We start from the raw sequence: 16,306 nt of genomic DNA, 5'->3' as shown, positions 1-16,306 counted from the left end.
CATGTAGGAGAGAAAAAAATCATGCTGGCCTGGCTAAATATGTCTGTAGTTTGACAATTTAATAATTTTCAGGATGGCTACTCAATTAATTTCTGTGTCCTAATTGTGTGTGTGTGTTGTGTGTGTGTGTGCGTGAGAGAGAGAGAGAGAGAGAGAGAGAGAGAGAGAGAGAGAGAGAGAGAGAGAGAGAGAGAGGGAGAGAGAGAGAGAGAGGAAGAGAGACAGACAAACAGACAGACACAGACACACAGAGAGACACACAGAGACAGAGACTGACTATCACACTGGCAGTGCACTGGAACAGTTCACCAACCTTTACAGATTTAGTCACTAGGTTGCATAGGAAATCCATGAAACCCAAATCTTTGTGGCAGTGTGTAATCAAAGTTCCTCGTGCAAGAGGGACTCCTGGTTTCTATGAGAGTGTGAGAGCCAAAAAGAAGAAAGATAAATAAATATGTTCCTCAACCTTAGCATCTTTCAGATGTGCAAGTCTTCAGATCCCAGAATTCCCCAATCAGCATATGTTGGAGAATTCTGGGAGTTGAAGTCCACATATCTTGAAGTTGCTAAACTGAACTAGATAATCAATTTTAAAAACAGAGATACAGCTCATGATATTTAATTCAGAAATTCAAAGTTAATTTAAGCACATATATTTTCCAAACCAAAGTTATTTTTTCTATGCTTTTACCCATACATTCATATACTCAGAAACAATCCTATGCTTTTTATATGAAATTGGAACTAATAGCTTGTATTTATACATATTATTCCAAAAGTATTTACTTACACATTTTACTTCACGTATAAATGTACAATACGTATCAGGAGACAGAAAATCCAAAAATTAGTTTAAAGAAACCTCAGATTCAAAGTGCCAGCAATGAAGATCACTGGGTACCCTATCTCAAATAACTGTCCTAAATTTTTTATTTTACAGAGTGATATGTCTCAGCATATATAGTATGCTGCTATGATCTGTTAAAACACAGTAATAATGATTACTAATAAATAATTCAGTCACAAATTAAAAATATAAGTGGGAATATTTTTACTTGAAAAACTGTCAATTGAATGGTCAGCAATCATAAAACATTGAACATAAAAAAGATTTATAAAGCAGAAAACAAAACAAGAAAGTATCTATAAGAACAATGATCCAAATCAATAGATTTCAAATTGATTTGTTGTAGTATACTTTGTATTTAAGGAAAAATATCTAATAAACAAAAGAGACAGGCACACAAGTACAAATGCTTCACAGAAATACTATATAATGCGCAACAGCATTATATATAGGTGACTTCATATATTGCCTTTCACTACTTTACCTGAATTGGATGCAACCAATGCCATTTATGAGTTGAGTCGCTAATTTTTAAAAGTTGAATAACTCGCACAAACAACTTTGTCTCATGGTAGGGCAATACACAGCCAATCAAACTGTCTTGATTATACAAATGAATATGAAACCTACATCAGAACACACAATTAGATAAAGAGGTTATGATGTTAGATAATTATGGACCTAATATGATATAATCTATGATACTGAACTGCTAAACCTTCATCTTTGCACTGGTATTTTTCTCCTTAAAATCCTTTAAAATAGTTCTGGAGCCCTGATGGGCTGGGTTTTTTTTTTTTAATTTAAGAGAACTTGGTGAGTAGAGGCCACTTGCCTCGTGAGAATTAAAACTAGGAGGATAGGTAAAGTCGTTGGTGAGAAACACAGAGTATATGATGTGCAAGAACATTTCAATTTAATAAATAGGAATGGGAAGATTAGAAAAGAAGAAAAAAACATGAGGAGAAAAATACTTTGGAACCAGTTTGGCTTGATGGAGAAAGGAAATGCTATTCTTAACTACACTCATGATGAAATATCACCAAATCCAAAAACTGGGCCATACATAATAGGTGTTTACAGTGGTTCCCAGTACTATTTCCTAAATCAACATACCCTGGGAATGCTCTGAGAGGCTTGAATCTATGGACGTCCACGCAACAAGCAGTAAGATATCAGAGAAGCATGAATAAATTACCTGTGAATCAGCCACTCAAGGCACTTCTGTGCTGGCTTAAGCATGAAATATGGAGACAAGTGAATCAGGAACAATGAAATATTTTGATCTAGCTGCTGGTTTACTGCTTTAGTTTGGACACTGCGTTCCAAACCTTTAGATATTTGACTGAAAAGGGTTGTCTCAAATATCTCAAAGGACGGATCAATCCCAATCAGCTCTTCCAGGCCAGTGCACCCTGTGAAAGTTATCAAAATAGTTTTACCAATTAACAGAGTTTTTTATTCTAACATTTCTTGGAAATGAAGTTGTGTGGATGACATAATTCTAACACATAAACTTAAAAGAACTGCAGGTTGACATAACTAAGCTTACAAATCAGGTCCTATTTAATTATCAAAACGCAGAACAAATCTAGAGCTGCCCAAACTACTATTATATTAAATTTATAATTTTAATATACTAGGAACTTACCTATAAAGATTTAACTCATATATATTTATTAAGCTTACTACATAATGTTATCTTCTCTGAAAACCAAGTATTTTTCAATCAATAACCTCGTACAGACCACAAGCTTATTATAAATTGCTATTTACAGAATACTCTTTATGGATTACTGCCTTGTCGTGGCGAAGGGGCTTGCCTAACTCAATGAAGCTATAAGCTATGCCGTGCAGGGCCACCCAAGATGGACAGGTTATAGCAGAGAGTTCTGACAAAATGTGATCCACTGGAAAAGGAAATGGCAAACCACTCCAGTATCTTTGCCATGAAAACCCTATGGACAGTACTAAAAGGAAAAAAGATATGACGCTGGAAGATGAGCCCCTCAGGTCAGAAGGTGTCCAATATGCTACTGGGGAAGAGCAGAGGGCTAGTACTAGTAGCGCCAGAAAGAATGAAGCGACCGGGCCAAAGCCGAAAGGACGCTCAGCTGTGGATATATCTGGTGGTGAAAGGAAAGTCCGATGCTGTAAAGATTTTTTCTCCATAGGAACCTGGAATGTAAGATCCATGAATCAAGGCAAGCTAGACGTAGTCAAAAAAGAGATGACAAGACTGAACATCGACATCTTAGGAATCAGCGAACTAAAATGGACAGGAATGGATGAATTTAACTCAGATGACCATCAGGTATACTACTGTGGGCAAGAATCCCTCAGAGGAAATGGAGTAGCCTTCATAGTCAATAAAAGAATAGGAAAAGCAATACTGGGATACAATCCCCAAAAGGACAGAATGATCTCAATTCGAATCCAAGGCAAACCATTCAATATCACAGTAGTCCAAATCTATGCCCCAACCACTGGTGCTGAAGAGGATGAAATTGACCAGTTTTATGAAGCCCTACAGCACCTTATAGAATTAACACCAAAAAATGATGTCCTTATCATCATGGGGGATTGGAATGCTAAGGTAGGAAGCCAAAAAATAACCGGAATAACAGGCAAGTTTGGCCTTGGAGTACAAAATGAAGCAGGGCACAGGCTAATAGAATTTTCTCAAGAGAATAGGATGGTCATAACAAACACTCTTTTCCAACAACCCAAGAGACGGCTCTACACATGGACATCACCAGACGGTCAACATAGAAATCAGATTGACTATGTGCTCTGCAGCCAAAGATGGAGAAGCTCTATACAGTCAGTAAACACAAGACCAGGAGCTGACTGTGGCTCAGATCATGAGCTTCTCGTTGCAAAATTTAGGCTTAAATTGAAAAAAGTAGGGAAAAGCACTAGGCCACTCAGGTATGAACTAAATCATATTCCTGATGAATATACAGTAGAGGTGACAAATAGATTTAAAAAATTAGATCTGATAGACAGAGTGCCTGAAGAATTATGGATGGAAGTTCGCAACATTGTACAAGAGGTAGCAACTAAAATCATCCCAAAGAAAAAGAAATGCAGAAAGCAAAATGGCTGTCTGAGGAAGTTTTGCAAATAGCTGAGGAAAGAAGGGAAGTGAAAGGCAAAGGAGAAAGAGAAAGATACACCCAATTGAATGCAGAATTCCAGAGAGTAGCTAGAAGAGATAAGAATGCCTTCTTAAATGAACAGTGCAAAGAAATAGAAGAAAACAACAGAATAGGGAGGACCAGAGATCTCTTCAAGAAAATTGGAGATATGAAGGGAACGTTTCATGCAAAGATGGGCATGATAAAGGACCAAAATGGCAGAGACCTAACAGAGGCAGAAGAGATTAAGAAGAGATGGCAAAACTACACAGAAGAACTATACAAGAATGAGCTTAACATCCCAGATAACCACAATGAGATGGTCACTGACCTCGAACCAGACATCCTAGAATGTGAAGTGAAATGGGCCTTAGAAAATCTGAGCAACAACAAAGCTAGTGGAGGTGACAGTATTCCAGCTGAGCTATTCAAAATCTTAAAAGACGATGCAGTAAAAGTGCTACACTCAATTTGCCAGCAAATTTGGAAAACTCAACAGTGGCCACAGGATTGGAAAAGGTCAGTTTACATTCCAATTCCAAAGAAAGGCAATGCCAAAGAATGTTCAAACTATCGCACCATTGCACTCATTTCACATGCTAGTAAAGTTATGCTTAAAATCCTACAAGCTAGACTCCAGCAGTATGTGGATCGAGAACTACCAGAAGTACAGGCAGGATTTCGAAGAGGCAGAGGAACTAGAGATCAAATTGCCAACATACGCTGGATCATGGAGAAAGCTAGGGAGTTCCAGAAAAACATCTACTTCTGCTTCATTGACTATGCAAAAGCCTTTGATTGTGTGGATCACAACAAATTGTGGCAAGTTCTTAAAGAGATGGGAGTACCAGACCATCTCATTTGTCTCTTGAGAAACCTATATGCGGGTCAAGAAGCAACAGTGAGAACTGGACACGGAACCACTGATTGGTTCAAAATTGGAAAAGGAGTCCGGCAAGGCTGTATACTGTCGCCCTGCCTATTTAACTTATATGCAGAGCACATCATGAGAAAGGCAGAGCTAGATGAATCAAAAGTTGGAATTAAGATTGCCGGGAGAAATATCAACAACCTAAGATATGCAGATGATACCACTCTAATGGCAGAAAGTGAAGAGGAACTAAAGAGCCTCTTGATGCGGGTGAAGAAGGAGAGTGCAAAAGTTGGCTTGAAACTCAACATTAAGAAAACCAAAATCATGGCATCCGGCCCTCTCAATTCCTGGCAAATAGATGGGGAAGAAATGGAGGTAGTGACAGATTTTATTTTTCTGGGCTCCAAGATCACCTCAGATGGGGACTGCAGCCAAGAAATTAAAAGACGCTTGCTCCTGGGGAGGAAAGCTATGGCAAATCTAGACAGCATACTAAAAAGCAGAGACATCACCCTGCCAACAAAAGTGCGTATAGTCCAGGCCATGGTTTTCCCAGTTGCAATGTATGGCTGTGAAAGTTGGACCATAAGAAAGGCTGAGCGCAAAAGAATTGAGGCCTTTGAACTATGGTGCTGGAGAAGACTCCTGCGAGTCCCTTGGACTGCAAGGCGTTCAAACCGGTCAGTCCTAGAAGAGATCAACCCCGACTGCTCTTTAGAAGGCCAGATCCTGAAGTTGAAACTCAAATACTTTGGCCACCTAATGAGAAGGAAGGACTCACTGGAGAAGGGCCTAATGCTGGGAAAGATTGAGGGCAATAGAAGAAGGGGACGACAGAGAATGAGATGGCTGGATGGAGTCACTGAAGCAGTAGGTGTGAACTTAAATGGACTCCAGAAGATGGTAGAGGACAGGAAGACCTGGAGGAACGTTGTCCATGGGGTTGCGATGGGTCGGACACGACTTCGCAATTAACAACAACAACATTTACAGAATGCAATAATAACTATCCATCAGACATATGAAGCATACTTGGCAAGGACCTAAGGCTAGTAAGTAACTAATTAGACAGAAATTAGCAGTAACTAATTGCTCAGAAAAAAAGGATTTTCATTAGTGATTGTATTATAAGAGTATATGTTGTGCATACTTATACTAATAATGTATGCTATTGTAACAAAATTATATTTTCCTTTTGTGGGTAGCAGTGTACATAATATTAAAGAAATTGAATTCTTATGGATTGTTGTTATAGTATAAGGATTATAAAACAAGATTACATTTGAATAACCCCACTTAATCTTTTAATCATGAAAATGGAAAATGTTTGAAACTGAAGGTATAATTTGTCCCACTCTTCTTTAAAGCAAATTTATAATTTTATCTATAATCCCCAAATTTTCATCAAAACAAGCATGTACATGGTGTGTGTGTATGCATGTGTACACATGCATATGATTTACTTAAATATTCATTTATTCCTGGTGACTATATTTATATGCTTGAATTAACCATAAAGGTCTGTGATGATAAATATACATTAATATGATGAATCTTCAGTCAGTTAAAAATACAATACAATGGAAACTAATACAGATGGTGAGAGTCAGGAAGAGATTAAGGAAATAAGATAACCATATAGGCAAAAATAGTTGGGTCTGAGAAAGGAAGAACAGAAGCTATAAAAATATATAGGAAATGGCTAGCCAGGAAGTATAGGAAAGAAGGAAACCAGGCCAAATAAGATAAGAAGAGAATGATGAATTGAAATGATGAATTGAATTGAAAAGCAGGAAAAGAGCTTATTGTGGAGACAGAAATAAATATATTGAGTTTAAAAATAACCATAAGAAAATAATTTTTCTTATTCTTATTGTATATGTGAATATGATTTAGTATGTTATCAGGAAATGTGTATAGGCGGACGGAAAGAGTGTAACCTCATACTACCTCAGCCAATGGGGAAAGAGGAGGGCTGTAGCGGCCGGTGAGAGGGATGAATAAAAGAAGGAGATATTTTGGATTAAAACTTTGGAGAGAACCAAGCTTTGAGCTTCTCTCCCCGCTTATTGCAATAAATGAAACAAAAGGCCTTCACTGTGTCTTGGCTGGTTATTGGTCAGGCGAGCTTGCCTCTGGTCACGAAGGAAAGTAGCCAGGAGCACATAACAGCCTTGGGGGCTCGTCCGGGATTTGCATCCGTTCCATCTTTGGCAGCTGGGGATATTCGAAAGGGGAGTGCGCACCTGGGTAAGTTTTTCCCAGCCCTAAAGTTCGGATTGCCCCTGCTTAAACAAGGAGGAATTGGAGATCCCGAGATGAAAGCCAGGACCCAGTGAAAACCTAAGGGAAAGTCGGCCGACCTAAGGAAGGACTTCAACTCAGCCTGACAGGTAAGATACCAGAGGGGTATCTGTATATCAGAGAGGTGTTAATGGGCAATAAGAGTTTGAAGAGGAGGGACGCCTCCCCGGCCAGTGTGCCGGCCAATAAGGAGAAAGAGGGAAGGTATTTACATTCTGGAATGAACTCCCTTAGGGAGATGGGTATCCCTTAGGGAGAATGTTAAAGTGTTTTAAGTCAATGCTTTAAACAAGGCATTTGAACAAAGGAAGGATGATACATTACAGTATATACCTGGCCTAAGTACATGTTTGGCCAGCCAATAAATTAAATTGGGCTTCTCAGCTTAGCTTGAAGCGATGGGGAATGGATAGGCAGTGGTTAAAGTCTATCAGAAACACTCCTTGTATTTCCCCACTGCCTGGAGAACAAGCTACAAGAGCCCTAAAAAGAGTAAAAGTGGAGATTTAAAGTGGAAATGATGTTTAAGGGTTTGTGTTTGTACTGACTCATTTCTAAAGACCTGGGGGAGGGGAGGGAGAGACCCTCTAACAGTAATATACAAAACAACAAGGTCTTATTCCAAAAGGGAAATTTGGGGAAAAAAGCTTCTTGAAAATAAGAATGATTGTTTTGCCTGGGGTGAAGCATTTGGAATTTTTTTGTGTCTGGTGTAAAAGCAAGAAAGGGTGAAGAAGGGTAGTTTCTTAGTAATTAGAAGGACAATGGAAGGTGTTAAAAGAATGGAAATAATCAGATGGAAGAGAGGGAAAGAGAGAGAGAAACAAAGGAGCTGGGGGTAAGTTTTATGCTTGAAAGGTGAGATCTCTGATCCGCTATTTTGTGTGAAAGAGTTAAGTAAAAAGCTATGTATTTCTTGAGGTTCCTATAGTTTGGAAGGTAACAAGAGAGGAGAAAACCTCTCTCCAAAGGGGGGAGGGAATTGTCCCCCCTAACAGCTTTTGAAAACAGGTTAGAAATGTTTTTAGGACCAATGGAAAGCATGGGAAGGTATTAGGGTACAAATGCAGAAATTAGACAGATGGAAAACTAAAACAATAGAAGGTTTATTAGCGGTAAAAGAGGCTCAGAAAGTATATGCGAAGTGAGAAGAGGAGAGAGATAAACGTAAGATAAGATAAAAATCATGGCTCAATTATTGCAAACAGGCCAACAAAGAGGAAGAGTAATTAGGAAAGGCAGACTGGGGGTGAGGACAGCCAGTTGGCACCAGGGGATATAAATTTCTAGGAGAAAATTTTCCCCAGTCTTTAAATAAACAAATGTGCCTGTTGTAAGGAGGAAGGACACTGGGAAAATGAGTACGGTACCTTAAGAGGAAGGAGGGGGAAGAACTAGCACATTTGGTGAACTTTGAGGATTAAGGGTGTCAGGGGACTAATCTGTTTTCTGGTTCAGCTTTTTAGGAACCCCTGATAAACCTTAAAGGCTGGATCCCTGGAGGAGAAAAAGGGTGTACTTGGTGGATTTTGGACCACCAGATTTACCCTGAACTTTTACCTCCAGGAATGCAAATTGGGAAAGGGAAGATTAAGGATCAGGGAATTATGGACATGTAGTAGAAGCAACAATATTTAATCTGCTATGGTCCAGACAGTAGTAAAAGGACCTGAACTTTGTATTGGTTGAAGGGAGCTGTAATTTGGTTGGAAGGGATTTAATTGGTAAATTGGGGGTTGTTATTATGGGAAATGAAAGGGAAATAATGGTAAACATTATGGCCTTAAGTGAGGAGGCTCAAAGAAAAGTGAACCCCTCAGTTTGGGCCAAGGAGGGGAATAGGGGAAGGGTTCAAATTAAACCCTTAAAAATAACTCTTAAACAACCAGGAGAAGCTGTACATCAGAAACAGTATAACATTACATTGGAAGGAAGAATGGATTTAAAACCTATGGTGGAAGGGCTATTGAAGGGGGGTGAAATTTTTGAGCAATCCTTTTAAAAATGTTTAGTTTGTTACTTTTTTTAACCCAAGAATTTCTGCCTTGGAAAAGTAAGAGATGCAGAAAGAAAAAGAAGAAAGAAGAAGAAGAAAAAAAGGGGGGAGGCAGTTTCTGTCTGCATGTTTGTTTGTGTGTATGTGTGTTTTTAAAGAACAGAAATTGGGTAAAATTTCCTGACTGTAAGGATAATTAATCAGTGGGATAATTGTCTCCAGAAATTGTGGATGCTTCATTATTGGAGGTTTTTGGGAGGAGGTTAGAAATTGATAGGGTCTGAAATGGATAGAGTTTCCTGTTTCAGTAAGGGGTTGGACTAGAGGACCTCTAATGTCCCATCCAACTCTGATATTCTGTTTTTGTATGTGTGGCATGCTTCAGTGATTTTCCTTTGCATTTTAGTTTGGATTTATCCTTAATAATGCATTTGAGGGTATTCTTGTCAAAGGAACAATCTTATGATGTTTTATTTAACATTTGATAAATATGTGTCTTGGGACTCCTTGCTACTGAAGAAAAGATGATTAATTGCTGCATACTGTGTATGTCCAATTTGTTTTTCTTTTCCCTGGAGCCAAGGAGGGGGAGGGAAATCTTTATAGAAAACCAATTTGGTTTCAGGGTTATAGCCACAGGCTGCAAGGCTGGATTTGAGTTCAAATCCTGCTTTAGCCATGAGGGTTGGCTGAGTGTTTTGGGGCTGGTTTATTTTTGTTCAGCCATAGGAAGGAGGTATTGGCAAGCCACTTTTGTAAATGTTATGGCAATTTTCCTCCTGAATTAGGGCTGTTTCAAGCAAAAGTTTTGTATAAATTTTTACTGTCTGGTTTGGTGAGTGGGGGAAGGGGGAGACAATCTTTTGTCTTCTTAGCTATCCTGGCGTTCTTTGATGTGCTGCCACAAGAGTGATTTGAATGTTATTTGCCTGAGACAAAAGGCATTCCAGAAATGTTGGCCCAATGCTAATTGGTGAGCCTATATGCTTTACCTTTTAAAATCCTGAATGTGTTATTTACAATAAGTTCATTGAGTTATATTTTTGTAACATGGTATCTAATCAGGGTGAAAGGGGGAGAAGAAAGAAAAATGTGACAATTTTTGATAGAGCTTCCATGGACAAGTGTAGTCTATCTGATACAGGACAAATGATTTTTTTTCTTTCTTTTCTTTCCTCCATTTTTAAGCTGTGGAAGCAAATACATTTTTATGTAGCTTCCCAATTTTGTAAGATCTTATTCTGGGAATTATAAAGAAATGGGAAAGCAACTTTTTGGCAGAAGAAAGGATTGAGGGTGTTTAGCAAATAAAGCCCAATTGGTATGAAAGGAGGTAAAATATCTAGAAATGTATTTGATAGTTGAATTGGAAAGGAAAATAGATAGTAAAAGGATTAAGGATATATATTTATAATTACCAAACAACAAAAATGGTCTTAAGGGGATTCTGTGGTTATCACAAGGTACTGCAAGAATGGTGATCCAAAAACTATATGAGGGGAAATATTGGGGAATTGAAGTATAGGTAGAAATGTATTTGAAATTCTATGCTACCCTTGGAATTTATGGGATAGCCCAAAGGGCTACAGAGGGATGTTTGATATGTAAAAGGGTTAATAAAGGGTTAAGGCTCCCAAAGGAGGGAGACAAATAGCTAAATGTAGAACAAAGTACTGGGGTCTCTGTCTTCTCTTTGACAGGAAGGCTTGGTGGCGCAAACAACTCCTTTGGAATTTCCAGTCCATAAAATCCAGCCGGGACAGAATGGAAGGAGGAACTTCTACAACCAAAGAAAGGAAGTTCCTTGTTATATCTGCTGTCCGGAGGGCTGAGAAGGGTTGGACTCACTACACATGAGCAAAGGTGGTGACTGGACCTGAAAGAGGGTGGACGGTTATTCCAGGACAAGGACTGAAAGCCACGTTTAAAAGGACTTGAATGGGTAGTGGACCAGAACCCCTACCTATTTTGAATATCTTTATTAGAATTTCAGGTGACCCCAGACGAAGAACAAAGATGTTGGTGGTGACTCATCAGAGAAATAAAAGTTGTTTGTTACAAATAAAATGAATTAAGTCAGAAGTCATATCATTAGAAACTGAAAATGTAGAATTGTACATTGTAAGAATCAGGTAGTAGATGTGTTACCTCTGTAATAGCTAGTGATTATTGTTATTGTTGTAATTGTGGATCAATTTGTGGGTGTGAAATACTGTGTAATAATCATGAAGGGTGGATTCTACTTCTAATGTTACTGAAGACAACACACCAGAACAGCCTGGGAAATAAAGGTAAAAATGTGTTTGTGGGATTTAAAGGTAGATGATAATCATGAAGCAGAATGGACATTGCAAAAGGAATCAGGAATGTGGCCAAAGCTCCTGAACAAAAGTATGAAAATATGTGGGGTAATTGGAGTTGGTTAACAAATTGGCTTCCCAATTTTGGATGGTTAAAACAAATATTTATAGGACTAGTGTTTATAGTTGTGATAGGTATTATGTGTTGTGTTTGTCTCCAATGTATACCCTGCTGTGTTTCATTTTGCACCAAAACATTGGGGTCAGTAGCGAAAAACATCTCTGAAGAAGATGTACAGATTAAATTTATGTTATCTAATATTGAATAAAAATGAAGATTCATCAGAGTATACAGAAATACAGGGGGGATTGATAAATATACATTAATATGATGAATCTTCAGTCAGTTAAAAATACAATACAATGGAAACTAATACAGATGGTGAGAGTCAGGAAGAGATTAAGGAAATAAGATAACCATATAGGCAAAAATAGTTGGGTCTGAGAAAGGAAGAACAGAAGCTATAAAAATATATATAGGAAATGGCTAGCCAGGAAGTATAGGAAAGAAGGAAACCAGGCCAAATAAGATAAGAAGAGAATGATGAATTGAAATGATGAATTGAATTGAAAAGCAGGAAAAGAGCTTATTGTGGAGACAGAAATAAATATATTGAGTTTAAAAATAACCATAAGAAAATAATTTTTCTTATTCTTATTGTATATGTGAATATGATTTAGTATGTTATCAGGAAATGTGTATAGGCGGACGGAAAGAGTGTAACCTCATACTACCTCAGCCAATGGGGAAAGAGGAGGGCTGTAGCGGCCGGTGAGAGGGATGAATAAAAGAAGGAGATATTTTGGATTAAAACTTTGGAGAGAACCAAGCTTTGAGCTTCTCTCCCCGCTTATTGCAATAAATGAAACAAAAGGCCTTCACTGTGTCTTGGCTGGTTATTGGTCAGGCGAGCTTGCCTCTGGTCACGAAGGAAAGTAGCCAGGAGCACATAACAGTGATTTCATGCTATTTTTATAAACATTGAGGAACAGCATCATTCATTTTTCTTTTAACTATTTCAAAACTAAATATTAAATAGAAAATTTTGCCCCTTCCCAAAGCCAGGGAAAGGAAGCATCAGTGGCAAATTAATAGAATGCTGGGCTACCAAAATCATACTTGGTAGTTGGTCATGTTTTTAAGGCCACACTTACCTATTGCAAAAAAAGTCTCTCTGTCAATATTGGCAGCTTCTTTACAATCAAAGAGCAATGAAGCCGCTTCACTTCTAGATAAGAGGCTGGGATCATTCTGAGGAAGTGCAAGGCGCTTCAGCTGATGCGCAAGGGATGTCATTGTTTCACACTCCTGTGGTAAAAAAAAAATCAATCAAAATGTTTCACACATGGACTAAAAGAGAACACCAGCGTGATGAATTATCTACCAAAACAACTTACCTGCAGCTTTATACCAGTTGAGTAGCAATAAAGTCATGGTCATAATTAATTCAATGTTTGGTTACTAACAAGAACCCAATTGTCTGACTCGCAATACCAAACCAGACCAAACATAGACACACCACACCTCAAGCCACCATTAAACGTGTCATCATATAGGGCATATCAAAACGTATCAATCTTAACCCCACTAGATTGTACAGTAGGGTACAACACGCAAACACTCCACCACAATTCAACGAACGAGAACAACGCGCTCTTAGGTTTGCTATCCTGACATAATTCAAAACTCAGTTCAGTCCCTCGTGGAAGTCAGATAAGCTGCAATCCTCATCTTCAGCCACCCGACTGTAATAAGATGGAAGGGCGGCAAGCGGGTTTAGCGGTGTGTGTGTGTGGGGGGGGGGTTATGCCACACTCTCGGCTACCCCCTCCCATCGGAAACCTGGCGCCCACATTTTGCAGGGAGCCCGTGCAGCGCAAGCCTAGACCGATGCAGCTTGCACGCTCTCAGGGACCGCGCAGAAAGATCTACCTGGCGCGGCGTTCAGGCAGAGACGGTGGAGATGGATTCGCTGCCAGTCCAAGCAGCAGTTCCGGAAGGATGAACGCGTGTGAAGCTGGGGAACCACTACAAATGCCAAGGATCAGAGCAGACCTACGATCTACCAAGTGCGCGTCCACGATCAACTGCCGGCATGCAGTTGATCGATTCCCTCCCTCGAGCGGTAAAACCCACTTCAGTTTTTTCCACGTGGGTAGGAGACTTGCCAAACATTTCCCCCTTGACCCGGAAGTATAAGCCGAGCACAAGCATTTCCGCTGTGGTGCGGTAGGAACAGGTAGCGTCCCCGTGATTTCCTTGCTTTGATCGCTGCTCTCGGCTGCCCCCGTGAGGTGTCGCTTTGATTTGCACAGAGCCTACTAGCTGGAGAATTCTGGGTATGGAAGTCCATAGATCTTAAAAGTTGCCAAGGTTGAGAAACGTTTCTGTGTAGAGGGATTCCGAAGCTAACTTAGCTTTCCATTGAAAAAATAATAATACTTTTAAAAACAAAAAAACCCAAATATTTAAAATGTTAGACTTGCTCCCTGGAAGAAAAGGACAGACTTCCTCTTTTAAGGTGTAGCATGCAACTAACAGATTTCATAAATGAACATACAGGTAGTCCTTGACTTATAACAGTTCATTTAATGACCGCTCACTTACATCAGGACTGAAAAAAGTGATTTATGACCATTTTTACACTTACAACTGTTGCAGCATCCCCATGGTCATGTCATCAAAATTCAGATGCTTGTTTAACAGCTGCAGTGATACATTTAACTATGGCAAGCAAGGTCGTAAAATGGGGCAAAATTCACTTAACAAATGTCTCACTTAACAAAATAAATTTTGGGTTCAGTTGTGGTAAGTCAAGGACTACTTTGTATTCAATATCAAAATACTGGCAGCTCTTAGTTTACCTTGCACCTTGTCTCCAGAATGTGATCAAAAAAGTCAACATGGTGGCTGCACGTAAAATCTAGAAACTTTCTGGACCATCATATTGACATTTTTGGCCATGCTTCATCCACACCTCTGTGTTACCTAATCTCAAGGTATGCAGGGATGGATCTGATTAATATGGGGAGCCACCAAGAAACCTGAAGGTAGAGACCGTTAGAGACTAAACTAGGAAGTTTTTTAAAAAAGCAGTTTTGAACATTAGCAAGAGGGAAGTGTAAATGTAGGGTTAATATAGTGTGTGAATTTGGTCTGAGTCTTTTTATTTTATTATTTATTTATTAAACATCTTTTCATCCCCTCCCAATTAAAAAAAAAATCAGTGGCTTGCATTGAATAAATAATGCATGGATTACTTCCAGGGTACAATCTAAAAAACTGGCAGACTGGTACTGTAAGTATTGTATGAACAAAAACAATAAGCAACATTAAAGAATTTATTCCTTGTTTTCACTACTATCATCCCTTTTGAAATCACCTTATAAATCATATTGCATGATATTGATTCTCCAATGGGGACCCAGATAATTGCTGGTTGTATAAAGTTGAACTGACTCCATTATGCTTGTCAGTCCAACCTGCTGCCTGCTCTGCAATTTTTGTAATAACAATTGTCAATTGTTGAAGAGTGTGATGCACCTTTGAAAAGAATCACTAGCAGCCAACAGTTTAAAAGAAAAATAGCTCTCCTTTAGATTGATTCTTTGAAGTGGAACTAAAAATATAGTTTCTCACATTGCTGGCAATGATAATAAGCTGACGTGAAATAGAAACAGAGCTTAGATGCTTAAAATGTATGCATGTCTGAAAGTTCATTGGTAAATTATTCTACATGTAAAATCCTGGCCTCTTTTTTCTTCTGCCTTTTGCATTCCCACTACTGAACCATTTTTAAAACCTTGGATCTGTCTCGCCATTTTTTTCAGCTCTATGCCAGCACTATTTGTAGTTTTCCACCTGTCACTGTGTGTATTATATCCTAAGTCTGTGCAGTGTTCCTGAAATTCTCATGTGTTAAGACATTCAGAGGAAGATGATTCACCAGTCCTTTTCTTTGTGATTTTTTTTAAAATAAGGCTTAAATATGTTTACATGGAAATAACATGTAATTACTGTTTCAAGCAATGTGCTAAGGAATAGATGTGTTGATTTCATAGAAATAGTTCATTTACATATAATTTCAAGCAGAAATCATAATGTATACTTCCAAATACCAAATAGCTAATGTGAATTCATATTTCACATTAGCTAATTAACTGTAATCCAATCAAAAAACTTTTTAGTAGGTCTTTTTTTTTTAAAAAAAACCATATTTCCATTCAAGAATTTCTGTTACTCTAGTCAATCCTTTGCTTAAAACTCTACATAGCCTTCTCTTTTTTTTTGTTATTCTGTGGCATCCTTTTCCTTTTCACTGAAATCTACTAAGAAGGAAAAACTAAAGATTAAAAATTGGAGATTCAGAACACATGAAAGTATTTTCTTTACACAGCATCAAAGTCATGTAGTGCACTCCACAAGAATAAATGATATGAAATTAGAACAATTCATGGAGGACTGGTGTTTTAGTATTAAGATATTGTTTTTATGTTTTATCATAGATAAGAATTTTCTGACTATTAACTGGTACTAATAGGTATTGTAAATGAATGAGTGCTGTTGGTTTTCTGTCCTGCTTGCCTGCTTTCACTTAGGTCTATTTGATACTGTGGGGAGAGGTTCTGAGTAGACTTTTATTCTGACCCAGCATGACTGTCAAATTCCTCCTTTTCTAAGTAATTGTAAACTCTTTTCAAAATAATTGCCTTGGCTTAATTCTCTCAGAGACTGGTAACTTTGCCACTGGTTTAAATTATAGTTCATCTCAAGAAGTACAC

At 38.4% G+C, this 16,306-nt stretch overlaps 1 protein-coding gene across 1 annotated transcript; it reads right to left on the bottom strand.

Annotated features, from left to right (window-relative positions):
* Positions 1-225: 225 nt before the first annotated feature.
* LOC120318761 (HEAT repeat-containing protein 1-like) lies at positions 226-13,711 on the bottom strand (the record flags this gene model as incomplete). Its single annotated transcript, XM_039366809.1, has 5 exons — positions 13,458-13,711; positions 12,680-12,833; positions 2,049-2,265; positions 1,335-1,476; positions 226-415 (listed from the first exon to the last, which is right to left on the bottom strand). Coding segments are annotated over exons 2-5 (691 nt in total), but the record flags the coding sequence as incomplete, so codon positions are not given.
* Positions 13,712-16,306: the final 2,595 nt, after the last annotated feature.

The sequence above is a fragment of the Crotalus tigris genome, unplaced genomic scaffold, assembly GCF_016545835.1.
Source record: "Crotalus tigris isolate CLP2741 ecotype Arizona unplaced genomic scaffold, ASM1654583v1 scf7180000020377.207858, whole genome shotgun sequence".
NCBI classification, from domain to species: Eukaryota; Metazoa; Chordata; class Lepidosauria; order Squamata; family Viperidae; genus Crotalus; species Crotalus tigris.
Note: the sequence above shows the minus strand (reverse complement) of the source record. Positions and strands in the feature narration are given on the sequence as shown.